Here is a 13,750-nt window from a genome sequence, read left to right on the forward strand (position 1 = left end):
CCCAAGTCCCCTGCCTGGAGGGTAGAAACTGATATTTGCTGCAGATTTCTGTGTTTTTATTTTGAGAACCCCTCTTTTCAAAACATGATTTTAACTCTGCCATTTTTCAAAAAATTACACTTTTCATTTCCATTGTTTGTTGATGAGAAGAACTAGGAAAAAGCTGAGCAAATGTTAGTGAAGTCTGATAATCGAACAAAGTCTACACAGCACACTTTTGGGGCCTTCTCATATACCTATGTTTGAAAGTTAATGTTTGAAAGCATTTATCTGCCCCAGGAAGCACTGAAATCAAAGGGCAGTCTTTTGAAAGGCAAGACTCTGGCAAAAGCACAATGTTTTTGAACAGCCCTCAAGTACAATGTATTTGCATCCATAATACAGGCTGGACTTTCCATTCTAGCATCCGAGCCTTGTGGGCAACAAAATACAGGGGACTCAAACAGCAATTACTTTTAGAGATGTAAATGGGGTGGGAGGGGGAGGAGAAAAGCCCTGTATGAGAATAGGCACACTGTACCATTTTCTAACAGCCAATGACACCCACTTCCAGCCACCACCTGGGATTTTATTTCCATTTTATAACCCACCTTCTTCCAGTCAGAACTGAAGGTGACATGGAGAGGGTTCCTGGATGTTGAAAGCTGTCAGATCAACAGTCTATCTAATTCAGTATTGTCTACACAGTAACAGGCAGTAGCTCTCTGGGGTTTCAGACAGGAAGTCTTTCCCAGGCCTACCTGGTAGGACTGAGCCTGGGATGTTCTTACTGCAAAATATGTATCCCACCCAAGTGCTGATTGGACTGGGACCACCAGCTTACCGTATTTTTCGTCCCATAGGACGCTCCGTCCCATAGGACGCACCGTCCCATAGGACCAGGTCGGCGAAACCGAAACAGGTTGAGGAACAGCGGGATGGCGGCGCTGCGCCTCCCTGCTGTCCCCCAAGCTTGTGGGGCTGGCCGATGTCTGCCCGGCGTGTGAGGCGCTCTGTTTCAGGGCGCCCCTCGCGCTGGGCGGCAGGCTGCTATCCGCAGCGTGGGGAGCCCTGTGGGGAACTCCTGCAGGGTTCCCCACGCTGCGGATGTCTGCCCGGTGCGAGGGGCACTCTGCTTCAGGGCGCCCTTCGCACCGGGCGGCAGGCTGCTATCCGCAGCCTAGACAGCCCTGCGGGACCTCCCACAGGGCTGCCTAGACTGTGGATGTCTTCCTGAAGCCTGGAGAGCAAGAGGAGTCGGTGCGCACCGACCCCTCTCGCTCTCCAAGCTTCAGCGAAAGCCTGCATTTGCCCCATAGGACGCACCCAGATTTCCCCTTCATTTTTGGAGGGGGAAAAGTGCGTCCTATAGGGTGAAAAATACGGTACTTTCAGAATGGTTGCTACAACATGCACCTTTGCATCACCATCCCGACCTTTTACAGTTAAAAAAAAAAAGGACAGGAAACAGAGATCTGCAGAGCATCACTATGTCTATCCTATGCCTATCTTAACAATGTTCCTGCCCAAAAGGACGCTATCACTAAGACAACAAGGAGGTAGGTAAACTGTGGAGGAAAATCTACCAAGAGCAAGAACAAGAACAAGAGAAACAAAGGAGAGGGGGAGACAACCCCTTTCCTGCAGCAAAAGCAGGAAGTGGGATGCTGACAGTAGCTCTGCGGCCTCCACATCCCTGCTGGTGCCAGCAGGGAACCACCTCTGCATGGAGGGAGCACAACCCATGAAGAACAGCTGACTCTCTGGAAGCCTTCTCTTCTCCCCCCCCCCCCACAGTTTTCTTTTTTTACACACACTCTCCTATTGAATTAATATCTAACAAGAAATGCTGCGACACCATTTCCAAGTTTCTACCTCTGGTTTAACAGCTCACTGATATGACAAGACCCCTCAATTCTGAATTTGGGAGTCAGAATAATTAATCATGGAAGTGTGCACATACTTCTTTTGCACAAATAATTCTTCTTTTAAGAATGAGGTGTTTACAACAGTACCTGTTTTAACAATTGTTAGAAGGGAGGGAAGGAATTACAATTGAGATAGGAGTCAACTTGAAAGGTCAAAGAAGCTAATTAACAGCCTTCGGAAATGGAAAACCACTGTAAATGTTCCAGTGACTCTTGCGCCATTTTAGAGCATTTATTTGGAAGAAAATAGATGATCTTACTAGTATGAGGGACAAGTCTTTACTGTTTTCAAACCAGCTTATCTGAGGGCTAAATACATGTTACATTATTTACACTTCATAAAAAGTATGTGCTTAAATATGAGCACTTTTATTTGGAAGAAAATGTTGTGGGGCCCCAATCCAGATTAGGAACCAGAAGCAGTTTTCTGTTCAAAAACTCCTACCTTTCAGGAGTACACTGGTATGGGCCACCAACCTGGAATGGGGTCTCACAGCTGCTTTCTCCAAAATAAAGGTGGGTCAGTTTTAAACACACTTTAAGAAAGAAGAATGAATTATATTGTTATTTGGCCCCATGTCTAGTGCTTTAGAAATCAGTAACTTGCACCAGCCACCAGAAATCCACTCCAGCAACTACATTCTCCCAGCATTCTAATGTTGCTTCACACATATTTTTGGCATTCCAAACATTCAGAAGGCTTGTTTCATTACTCATCTGATATGCTCTCTTTAGCGAACTAAAATTAAACTTTCAAAACAAAAACACCACCATATGAACAAGGGCGGGGTCACATGCATCAGCCAGCTAAACTTGTGTCACCATTAAAACAAATCAACTGGAACTGACAGACAGAATTTCCTTCCACGCCCTCATTAGAGAGAATATGGGAAGAACCCCAGAAAGAGGAATCTTTAGCTGAATGTCCAATATGCCCATAAGCCAAACAGAAGCCCCATTTGATAGTGGCTACCAAGTACTGTAACAAAAACAGCCCATGCCTCTCCCTCCATCCCTTAATAGGAAATTTTCAGTATATGGACCATACTTAAAATCTTTCCAACTGGCACCTGGGCAGCTTACAGTAATAGAAATTCCAACCAACCAATACAGTTAAACACAAAAATAGAAGGAACAGATGCAAGAGCAGCAGCAACCACCAGCCAAGTGGTGACTTTCCCACCCCTCAATCAATCAATGCTAAAAGCTCATCAGCATCCATAGTGAAATACTTTTCAATGCACTCTTCTGTACTCCAAGCAACCTTCACATTACTAGCAAGTGGGATTGCCAGCCACAACCCTTTCAGTGAAAACATGCCTCCAATATCTGAGATTAAATATTTAGCCGTATGACACAACTGAAGCAAGAATTTTGTTAGCCAAAAATTGGAAGCTACAAGAAATACCAACAGTGGAGGAATGGCAGATGAAGATGATGAACTTTTTAGAGCTGGCTGACCTGACTGGAAGAATCCACGATCAGAAGGAGGAGGAGCATCAAGAAGAATGGAAGAAGTTCAAGGACTATTTGGCTAGATATTCTAACATAATTTAAGTAGAACTACTTGTAAGTAACAAATTGGCCTAGGAGTAAAATAGATTGAATTGTATAGCATTATGGACTAATAAGACTAATAAGAAAGAAAGATGTTAATGGAACAAGTTAATTTTATTTGAAAGTGGATTTTGGAAAACTGCTAAAATGAGTACTATGGAAACACAGTTAGGGCGGATCTGAGGAAGTCATTTAACAATGTTATTTAAATTGGGTCTTTAACAGTTAAGATATATGTTTGTTTGTTTGTTTGTCTATTGTAATGTTTTCTTTGTATGTTCATTATAAATTTGGAAAACCAATAAAAAAATCTGGGGGGGAAAGAGAGATTAAATATTTAGTATGGAAATTTTTATTTGAAAGCACTAGAAGTTTGGTGGCAGGCAGAGAATATGTTCAAATTCAAAGGGCACTTTAATCATTCATGGAAATACGAGCAAAAGACTTTTAAAAAAACCTTATTTGTAGGCACAACTATGACACAGAAGCTTGGTACTTTGACAGGAATTTTGCATACCATCATTTATGAAACTGATCTAGCCAAACCTGCAGGTTCATTGTGCATCACCCTAAAAGAGAATCTGTTCTTGGTGTCAAGTAAAAAAAGCCTGTTCTTTGTCATTTCTTGTTCCAAGACTCACATTTTAAGTCCTGTTTTTCTACATGTGCACAAGTCACTTGATATATCCAGATCTATTTCACCAGACAGATCTCTAGGTAGAATAACTTTAGAAAGAAATTGGACAGATTCATGACTCATCAGGAAGACATACACATCACGTGAAACTCTTGCCAGCCCACTAGCTTCCTTGGGAATTCCACCTCCCTCTCAGGATATCATATAAGGGTTCTTCCCTATTAAATAATGTTTAGCTTGCCGGGCTTTCCTCCACAAAACCAAACCCCAGCCAGCGAGGCAGCACTAGCAAAAGCAACAAGCAAGTCCCACTTGTGAAGGAAGAATCTCCTGGCCCCACCATTCCTAAGTCAAGCTGTCATATACCTTCCTCACGTGCTCTTCAAATGCAAAAAGGTATTAAGATGCCTACCTGGGAGACTTGAGTTATCTGCCCAACTAGCTCTGGCTCCCCATTGGTTAGAAAGAGTCAAAGGTCATTCCCTCAAAAGAGAGGTAAAGAGCCTTTAAAAAGTTGAGCTGCCTGCCTTTGGGGGGGGGGTTGAAGATTGGGATTTCCATGCCACTGGGAAGCTGACCATCCTTGAAGCCTACTCTTAAATATATTAGAAGTATTTTATTGTAGTGGGTGAATTAGGATTAGTCCAGTTTTAGCACCACAGTGCTATGGTTTATTCTGTATTCAGTTTTTACCTTCCACTTGCTCCTCCTCTATCTATTACTTCTAATAAAATTTCACAATTTGGCCACCGATGTGTGTGCAACTGCCAATCTCAGGATTCTAAAATCTCCATGTGCCATCTGGGTGAGTCTTAGGGAGTGTGGACTGCCTTTAAACTCTGAATAACTTAGAAGGTAACTGTCTGGGAAATGAAGGGTGCATTGGTCCCAGAATTCCTGGGCTTTAGGAAGTTTGGGAGGGGGGGTATGACAGGGAAACAAGAAAGCTGCCTTGATGTCAGAGTAGGAGAAGGCAATTGGAAGCTAGCCCTGATTTTCCCAGCAAGTTGTGTGCAAGTTGAACCAGAACCTTTTTAGAAATTAATTTTGTGCACGCTCAGTTTTCCCCCTTGCTTCTGGGGCTGTGGGTGACAAAAAAGGAGGGTGGCAGCAACGATCGGAGAGCAGGACCCAACTGATAACACTGCACAGCTGTTGTGCAGAGATGTAAGAGGCTCTCCTGGGCATGCCTCCTTTGCCACATCACTATCATAATAGCAAGGCTTAAATAGTCATGATCAAATTGTACCAGGAAGCAAATGTGTCTTGACACAGTCGCATCACATTAGCAAAATAGCAAAACACATTACTGAAAACAGACTACATGGCATACCAGCTTTAAATGAATGCCTACTGGGCAGCAAAGAGAAAGTCACACACCCACTGACACAGCCTTGTGAAGAAGAATAATGTTGAGGATGATCATTCATCTCCTGTTCCACTTGTCTATGCAGCTTCTTCTCCCTATCTGTTATATACAACTGCTGGGTCATTTACAGTCAGGAGTGGGTCTGCACTTCTTTCCCATGCAGAAATCCCAAATACGCTGGTTGTACCAGTGGCACACTCTCTCAGCACAGTCTCTCACACCCCTTTGCTTTAAAAGGCCAGTAGCTCTTTGAAAACTACAGAACCAATACACAGCCAGGGGGATTTAAGCTGCTAGTCCCAGGTTTAGGTGCTAATGCTAAGAGGTGTAGCAGTGTCAGCAAGTAATCAATGGCAGATGTGAAGCGAAGTGGCCAGAGCATAGGAACATGGGGGTCTGTTTATCCAAGCTCAAGCGAGCATGGCTACACTAAGATTAAACTGAATGACCGTTTATTTCCCTTTCTCTTTTGCTCGTGCAAAGTATTTCCCAAGAAAAGACACATTTTCAAAGGTTTAATTCACTGCATCAGGTTTGGAAGTCACATTTTGGGAGGCACTCTACAAATAAAAACAGAAGGGCAGATGGTGCATATACAAAACATGACTACACCTTGCTGGGACAAAAGCCAAGTTGCCACATGACAACAATAACAGAGCAAACTGAGGTCATGCCAAACAGAATATAATAAAACTTACATTAGATAGTTCTTGTAACTAGAGAGAACACATGCATCCACAAAAAGAGTAATTGAGAAGCTGACTTTCACCAAAGGACTGTAGCTCTAGGACAGCACCTGCTCTGCAGGTAGAAGGTCGCAGATTCAGTCCAGGTGTCTGAAGACAGGGTAGGGAGATACCCATCAAAAACCCTAGAGAGTAGCTGTCAAGAGAGTGTAGACAAAACTGAGCTAGATCAGGGGTGGGAAACTGGATCTGTTTGGTGGGTCAGATCATCACACACCTACCTCCTATGGGCCCAATGTGACAAATGGGTAGGGCCACCAATCTGTCAATCACCTGATGACACAATGCCAAGCAATGCCAGGACTTTAAAACACTATGCAGGACTCTTTACAAGTTTCTTACAAAGAACTCTGACCCGTACTTTGAAGCTGCTAAACAGGCCAATGGTCTGACACAGTATAACTTATGTTTCTAATCCAAGGATAAATGGATAGAAGTGTCCTGAGATTTCTTCCATGGCTTGAACAAGCTCCTAATTCAGTTTCAGCAGGCAACACAACATTGCTATAGTTAAAACAGCAGCAAATAGGCACTCTTCTACCCAAAGAGTAACTCAAGTAACAGTCAAATGAATAGTACATTAAGATTTTCAGGAATCTGTGACACTGATTTGACCTCCTCTAGAAGACAGGTTCAAACACTGAACATTCCAGACTTTCTCCACAACGCCATTTCAAAAGTGAAATGGTTTTTTTAAAAAAATTTGTTTCACTTTGACCACAAGAAGGGGAACAAATCGCAATAAACCAATTAACCTGACCCCTAAGGTTAGACCAATACAACAGAATCAGCAATAAGTTCCAGGGTATGTACACAATGAATGTACATAGCAGTCCTTGATTTTACCCTTCACCATGTCCTGTTCTCATTTCTGTTATTGTATTTGCGTAAGGAGGTGGTGCCCAGGACCTTAGAGAAACACAAGAGAACTGGAGTGGTACGAAGATTCAAACTCTTCTTTCCCTTTAAAAACACTCCCCAACATTACAGATGAAAAGAAAAATCCCTGCACAATCTACTTTCAAATGTGCATCAGGAAAATAGAATGGCTGGGGAAACCCAGTTACATGGGTGGGGTATAAATAATAAAATTAATATAGTGAGACAGAGCTGCACAAAGTGCCAGGACCTGGTTACTCCAAAACTTCTTCCCATCCATAGTCAATTATTGTCAAAAACATTTAAATGGCTTGACAAATGTTCAGTGTTCTCAATTAGGGATCTACCTTACCCAAACAAGGACCCATCAAGGAGCATGTGTCACTCAACAAGAAGATGCCAAATCACGCAACAGTCAAAGGAGTCTTGGGTGTTCACTGTTTTATCAGAATCTGCTGCTAATTTGGCAATAACTTGCTGGGCACTACTATGACAGTAGTGATGATCATTACTCCGAACCCAGGATCAGAGGGCAGCTTCTCAACAGTCAGTGAGGTATAGCAGCTACAGTAGTGTATGTACATCAAGAGAGACCCTGGTTTGAATTCCCATTTGGCAATGAAGATCACTAGATCACCTTGAGCCAGTTAAAATCTCTTACTGCAGCAATAGGGAACCTGCAGCCCTCCTGATGTTGTTGCATTACAACAACATTACAATTCCCATCATCCTAAAACAATGGCCATGCTTGTTGGCACTGACAGGAATCCAGCATCTGGATGGCCTCACCCCTGTCTTAGCCTAACCTACTTAACAGTGGCACTGTGAAAATAAAAGTGGTGCTGGAAGAGAACCATGTATACCCTAAGTTTATTGGAGAAAAGGCAGGATTTAAAATACAACAAGAAACTATTATGCTAGTTCTGAAGCATCAGTTCATATGCTTCCCACAGGTAGCTGGCTCCTAGGGGTAGATCTGTCAACTTGTTTGTATCATGTTTAGAAGAGAGTCAAAGTAAACCTTCAGGCAGATAAACCTGGAGACTCAACAGCATGGAATTTGAACATAAGAAGAACCTTCTGGATTAGCCCAATGGCCCATCTAGTACAATATTCTGTTCTTAAAGTAGCCAACCCAGATACCAATGGGAAGGCTGCAAGCAGTACAGGAGCACTCCGCCCACTTGGGATTCCCAGCAACTGGTATTTAGAGGAATACTACCTCAGGCAGTGGAGATAGAACATAGCTGTCATAGCTAGTTGCTATTAATAGCCTTATCCTCAGTGAATCTATCTAACTCTCTTTTAAAGCCATCCAGGTTACTGGCCATTAATGACTCCAGTGAGTGGGAGTTTCATAGTTTACCTATGCGCTGCGTGAAGAAGTACTTTCTTTTATCTGCCCTGAATCTTCCAAGCTGGATTAGAATACTAGCTTAGTCCTACCTACCCCTCCCTCCATCTCATCAGCAAATGCTTGAGTGCTTAGCAAGGTGAGCTGGAAATGATGTGAGTGCCAACACACAATCTAGTTTTGCGCAACAGCTGCTGGGTAGAAAATGGATCAATCAGTCTATTATCTGCCAGAATGTCACATGCACAGTGTCTTAAGGGGCTCATTACAAACGTAAGGTAGCAAAATCTCTAAGAAAGAAGGCTGAACCTGTGGCAGCATCCATGATTTCAGGATCTTGATATGGACATACCTGGACATATATCTGGACATATATATTGATTAAGAAATCAAAGGATCATAACCCTTAAGTGATTGTGTGATTCTATATTAACCTCTTTCTGTATAATGTACCATCTTTCATTAATTACTGGGGATTATTTCCAAGTAAATGTACATAGGATCAGATCATAATGATGATTTTAGAAGAGATATTCAGAATAAAGCAAATATGACCATGTTTAGGTTCCCAATCAGAATTCAAGTTTGCTAGTGCGAAGAGGTGCCTTCTAAGCTGATTCTTGATGAGAGCAGAGTTAAATCTAGCAACCTGCACTGATATAATTAGTTGACAGACTTCATGCTTGGCTACATAAATGTTAATATCAAAGTTTAGAAGCCTTCACAAAAAATTCCCAGTCTCAATAACTTCTTCTTTATATCATTTCTTGCAATGACACATGAATTCAAAACAATTGCATCTTAAGAGTTAAAAAACCAGCACCTACAGTGGTACCGTGGGTTACATATGCTTCAGGTTGCAGACTCCGCTAACCCAGAAATAGTACCTCGGGTTAAGAACTTTGCTTCAGGATGAGAATAGAAATCATGCTCCAGCTCCGGCAGCGTGGTGGCAGCAGGAGGCCCCATTAGCTAAAGTGGTGCTTCAAGTTCAGAACAGTTTCAGGTTAAGAACGGACCTCCGGAACGAATTAAGTACTTAACCCAAGGTGCCACTGTATTTCCAGAGATGATCCTAATTTCAGCTCTCAACAATGCAATCAAGGTGAACTATGGGATTCTTAGGTTATTTCTTATATTTAATTTTTTCTACAAATATTGGCTCCAAAGTTTACTTACAGTAACACATAATCTACACTCAGAGATGTCTCTCTTGATGCATACTATATTGCAGCATGGTTTCAATAGCTAATCTGGAAAGCTCCTTCCAAAAAAGCACACTCATTTGTCCTGGGTAAGTGACTAGCCATAAGTTTATTAACCTGGACATTCAACAATCTGAGTAGATAAACTTCAGACCCTTTGTGTTACCAAATGATTCATAAGCTCTAGTGATGAGCTGTTCAGTTAGCAAGCCAATGGTTCTCACAAATGACGCTGTAAGCATATTTGGCAGAAACAAACTGAAGTAACATCTTCTGCAATGCCACTTCCTAGTTAACAAGCCATCATAATCAGATCATCTTTTCACAAGCAACTCACACATATCAAATCCACAATGGCAGCAGCAAATCACTAAGATACAATATTCATATCTTCTGTCCTCAACCAAAAACAACACCTTTCAGAGGTGGTACAGTACTTTATAGAGGCTAACAAGCCCTGTGGATCTAAAGGGCCTCACCCTTATTCATCCCCTTGCATGGGACAAAGGCAAAATGATTTCCAATATATTCACACAAGTTTGAGTTGGCTGGGTCAGATTATGAATCAAAAAAGGATTTTAAAAATATCAGCATAGTTTCACAAATACTTCTCAAGATGGATAAAGACATCTGATTACCAATCTACTCTGCCCTTACAATAGCAGGCAGCAGCTCAATATTTCTAATGAATATGTACTCTTCTAACAGTCAAAGCAACTCAAAGAGTAGAGCCATTCCAACCAACCACAGCCTTGAAAACACCCACACAAACAAAAGTTTCAACCACTGTGAACTTACTCAAAAGCAAAGAAGAGAGCACAAGTTCCCACAATGAGGAAGAGGGTCAGATAGAAGATGCCTTTCTGTCGAGCCATCATGATGCGTCCATCACAACAGAATGTGTTTCTTCCTGGCAGCTTCTCCCATTTCCGTATCACTTTCTTCCTTGCTATCATCACAGACATGGCTGCACCTTCACAGAAGGCAGGACAACTGAGCAACAGTCGATCTCCACACTAGCCACTGGGATTCACACACCATTCTCAGAGATCCAGCCTCAGCCCCTGTAGAGGTAGAAGACAAGGAAATTAGTTAGCATGGTTGTCACGTGACACCTGGATTAAAAAAATTGTCTGAAATATCATTGCTGGAAGCCTTTCCTTCCTGGTACACTCACATCCTACTCCCAAACTTAAGTCATTCACTGAAAAGCACTCTTTTAAATGACATTAAGTGCCTATCTTATCCAACAGGAAGCACAGAATATGGCTTGCGCCATATCTCTAGTATGAGGAAGGCGTACACACTCCCAATGTTTTACAGTTCATCAACAATTGCAATAAAAGAGACCTCACACACACTTGTGGCTGGGTGTGTTCCTCAGAATCCTTCCCTATACCTCAACCAGGATGGATGCCAGATAGGTCCCAAGAATTCCAATAGATTTGCTCTTCTCCCAATGACTTGCCAGTTTGGATCACAAAGAGCAGAGTCTTGCCGGTCAGAAGGTCAGTGGCTCAAATCCCCGCAATGGGGTGAGCTCCCGTTGTTCGGTCCCAGCTCCTGCCCACCATCAGTTTGAAAGCACGTAAAAGTGCAAGTAGATAAATAGGTACCGCTCTGGCAGGAAGGTAAATGGCGTTTCCTTCTGCTGCTCTGGTTCACCAGAAGCGGCTTAGTCATGCTGTCTTTTTCTGCGGACAAATGTTGGCTCCCTCGGCCTATAGCGTGAGATGAGCACTGCAACCCCAGTCCGCGACTGGACCTAACGGTCAGGGGTACCTTTACCTTTACATTATAGTATGATCCATAATGGCACATGGATTTCCACACTAAATGAACATCAACCATTTTCATACCCTGCATCACATAGACCACAGAACTCTCTAGCAGGCAGCTCCTGGATCCAGCCCAGAGTTTATGGTTCAGCATGTAAAAAAACAAAACAAAAAAACCTCCCTGGTGCTTTGCCCCAGAATAATCCAGTGATTGAACCCACTCAGTTTCTACAGAGTATTGTCCAACAGCTGTTAAAAATCACCTTCCCATCTATTTCTTGGTTCTCTGTTGTTGCCCAGCAATAAGAACAGACAACCATGAAGAAGAAAAATTCCCCGCTTTCGCTTTCCACCTTGGCTTTACAAATCCTCTCATAGCCATTGCTCTCTAAACTATCCAACAAGGATATGGTCAATGCAATATAGGTTTCTTCATGGTGTTCTAGAAATGAAATAGGCCTCTAATTGTCTGGGATTCTGGACGCAGGCTCAATAACTTAGAACATATTCGTTCCCATTAGAATTTTCTAGCCACCCTTTGTAGTAGCAACAAGAAAGCAGCAAGGTTCTTTGTATTTAATAATCTTTCACACCTTCAAGAAGCAGGTTGATTAATGAAGAGTGAGAATCATTGCACTACAGTGACTGAGCAGTAGGGAGAAATAACCCAGCCTAGCTAAACAGAAGCGAAGCTTAGGCTCTTGTCGATGTAATATTTGCCTATTCTTCCTTTTCCTTGGTTTTTCAGCACGTGGGACAGCAGGAGCCTGTTTGGGGAAGGGGAATGTGCGGGGTGGGGAGGGGGGCTATCGATTGTACTGACGCGCCTACCCATGAAAACACTGGAGAATCTGCCTTTCTTTCTTTGGTATTAAAAAGCACCCGCCCAAGACGCCCGCTTTGTTTATTTTGGTTTCGATTACTACAAGGTCCATCTTTCTTCAGCGGCTCTCTGCCGTCTCCACGTTTAATGCCTGTCGTTCTGCACAGACAATTAAACGTACAAAGAACAACAGTAACAACATGCATTACAAAACTGAGCGTGATTTCTATTCTCGTCCCACCCCACCCATGCCCACTCCCAACCCGAGCACAACAAAAGCAACCACCATTAGCATGGTTGGTTATTAATACCTGAATAGTAGCAATAGTAGTTATACAATTAATAAGGGGAAGAGGGAAAACCGAGTAGTGACAACCGAATAACTAACACACACACACACACCACCTTCTCTTACAACCTGGCTCCTGCAACGGGCTCCCCAGACCCACGCGCGGCTGCCGCCCATTGTTTCCAGCTGGGCGCTCCGCGACCTTGCACCATCCGCAAGGATCCCGACGATCGTCCGACACGTGTCTCTCCCAACTCCCACGTGCGGCGCGAGAGAAGAACCGCCGCACAATAAACGCAAACACACACACACCACGTTCAACGGCAGCAATGGGGAGAAAGAGAAGCCGCGCTCCTGTCGTGCACGGCTGGCTCCACGGATCAGAATGACAGCAAGGGAAGCTCGTGTCGGGGTGACAGGGAAAGGGGCCCACTCGCGGACCACGCCCCACGCGTAACAAAAAGAAAGAGGGGAGGGGGACACCACGCCCACCGCCGCGACTGGGAGCAGGACAGGCCGTTTGTGTGAGGGGCGGAGAGCACAGTGCGCTGTCCTGAGGGAACACCCGGGGCCCCGACCTCACCCGTTACAGGAACGGTTATGGGAGTGCTTCATTCTCCTCTGCCATGGCTCTGGATCTTTTTTCCCATTGCCTTTCCCCCCGATCCTCCTCCCTTCCCGCTCACCGGCTCGCTCGCGTATTTCTGCCCCCTCACCTGCCGCTCAGCGCCGTCGGGGCCGAGGCTGGGCTGCGTGCTGTCGAGGCCTTTTCTCTGGCAGATCGGCTGCTTACTGGTTGAGCTGTGCTTCAGCACCGCCTCCCAGCTCAGAGGGGATGGCTCGATTGGCTGAGCTGAGGATCGCTCACTCACAATGTGGTGAAGGGAAGAGGGTGAGGCTAAGTTGCGGGGCCTTTTCTCGCTCCCTCCCACCTCACCCATTAGGATCCTGAGTGGGGGACGAGCACTGGTGCGCTTGGCTCAGAGGCCGCTTCCTAAGACCAAGAAAGCGGCTCATCGGCAGCGGGGCGGCAGGTTGTTTACGTCAGGATCGTAGTAAAAAACGGGGGGGGAGGTTTTCACCCTCCTGAGGAGAGGAACTAGGCTTTCCATTGGGCATCTCGTTCTCAAGAACCGCCTGCTATCCCTGCTTTCGCATTTTCATTGGCCGAACCGCACGTCATTCCAAAAAAAAACCAAGCCACGA

General features: G+C 44.1%; 1 protein-coding gene across 4 annotated transcripts in view; it reads right to left on the reverse strand.

Annotated features, from left to right (window-relative positions):
• The window catches only part of ZDHHC9 (zDHHC palmitoyltransferase 9), a 22,783-nt gene extending 9,198 nt beyond the window's left edge, over positions 1-13,585 (reverse strand). The window contains exons 1-2 of one of the 4 annotated variants that reach the window (XM_081179481.1): positions 13,261-13,585; positions 10,453-10,718 (exon numbers count right to left, since the gene is read on the reverse strand). In XM_081179481.1, coding sequence (XP_081035607.1) covers positions 10,453-10,619 — 167 coding nt within the window. In that variant the 5' untranslated portion in view covers positions 10,620-10,718; positions 13,261-13,585. The other 3 variants (XM_081179478.1, XM_081179479.1, XM_081179480.1) reach the window with 3 other exon arrangements.
• Between the last annotated feature and the right edge of the window lie 165 nt (positions 13,586-13,750).

The sequence above is a fragment of the Podarcis bocagei genome (assembly GCF_964188305.1).
Source record: "Podarcis bocagei genome assembly, chromosome: Z".
Classification (NCBI taxonomy): Eukaryota; Metazoa; Chordata; class Lepidosauria; order Squamata; family Lacertidae; genus Podarcis; species Podarcis bocagei.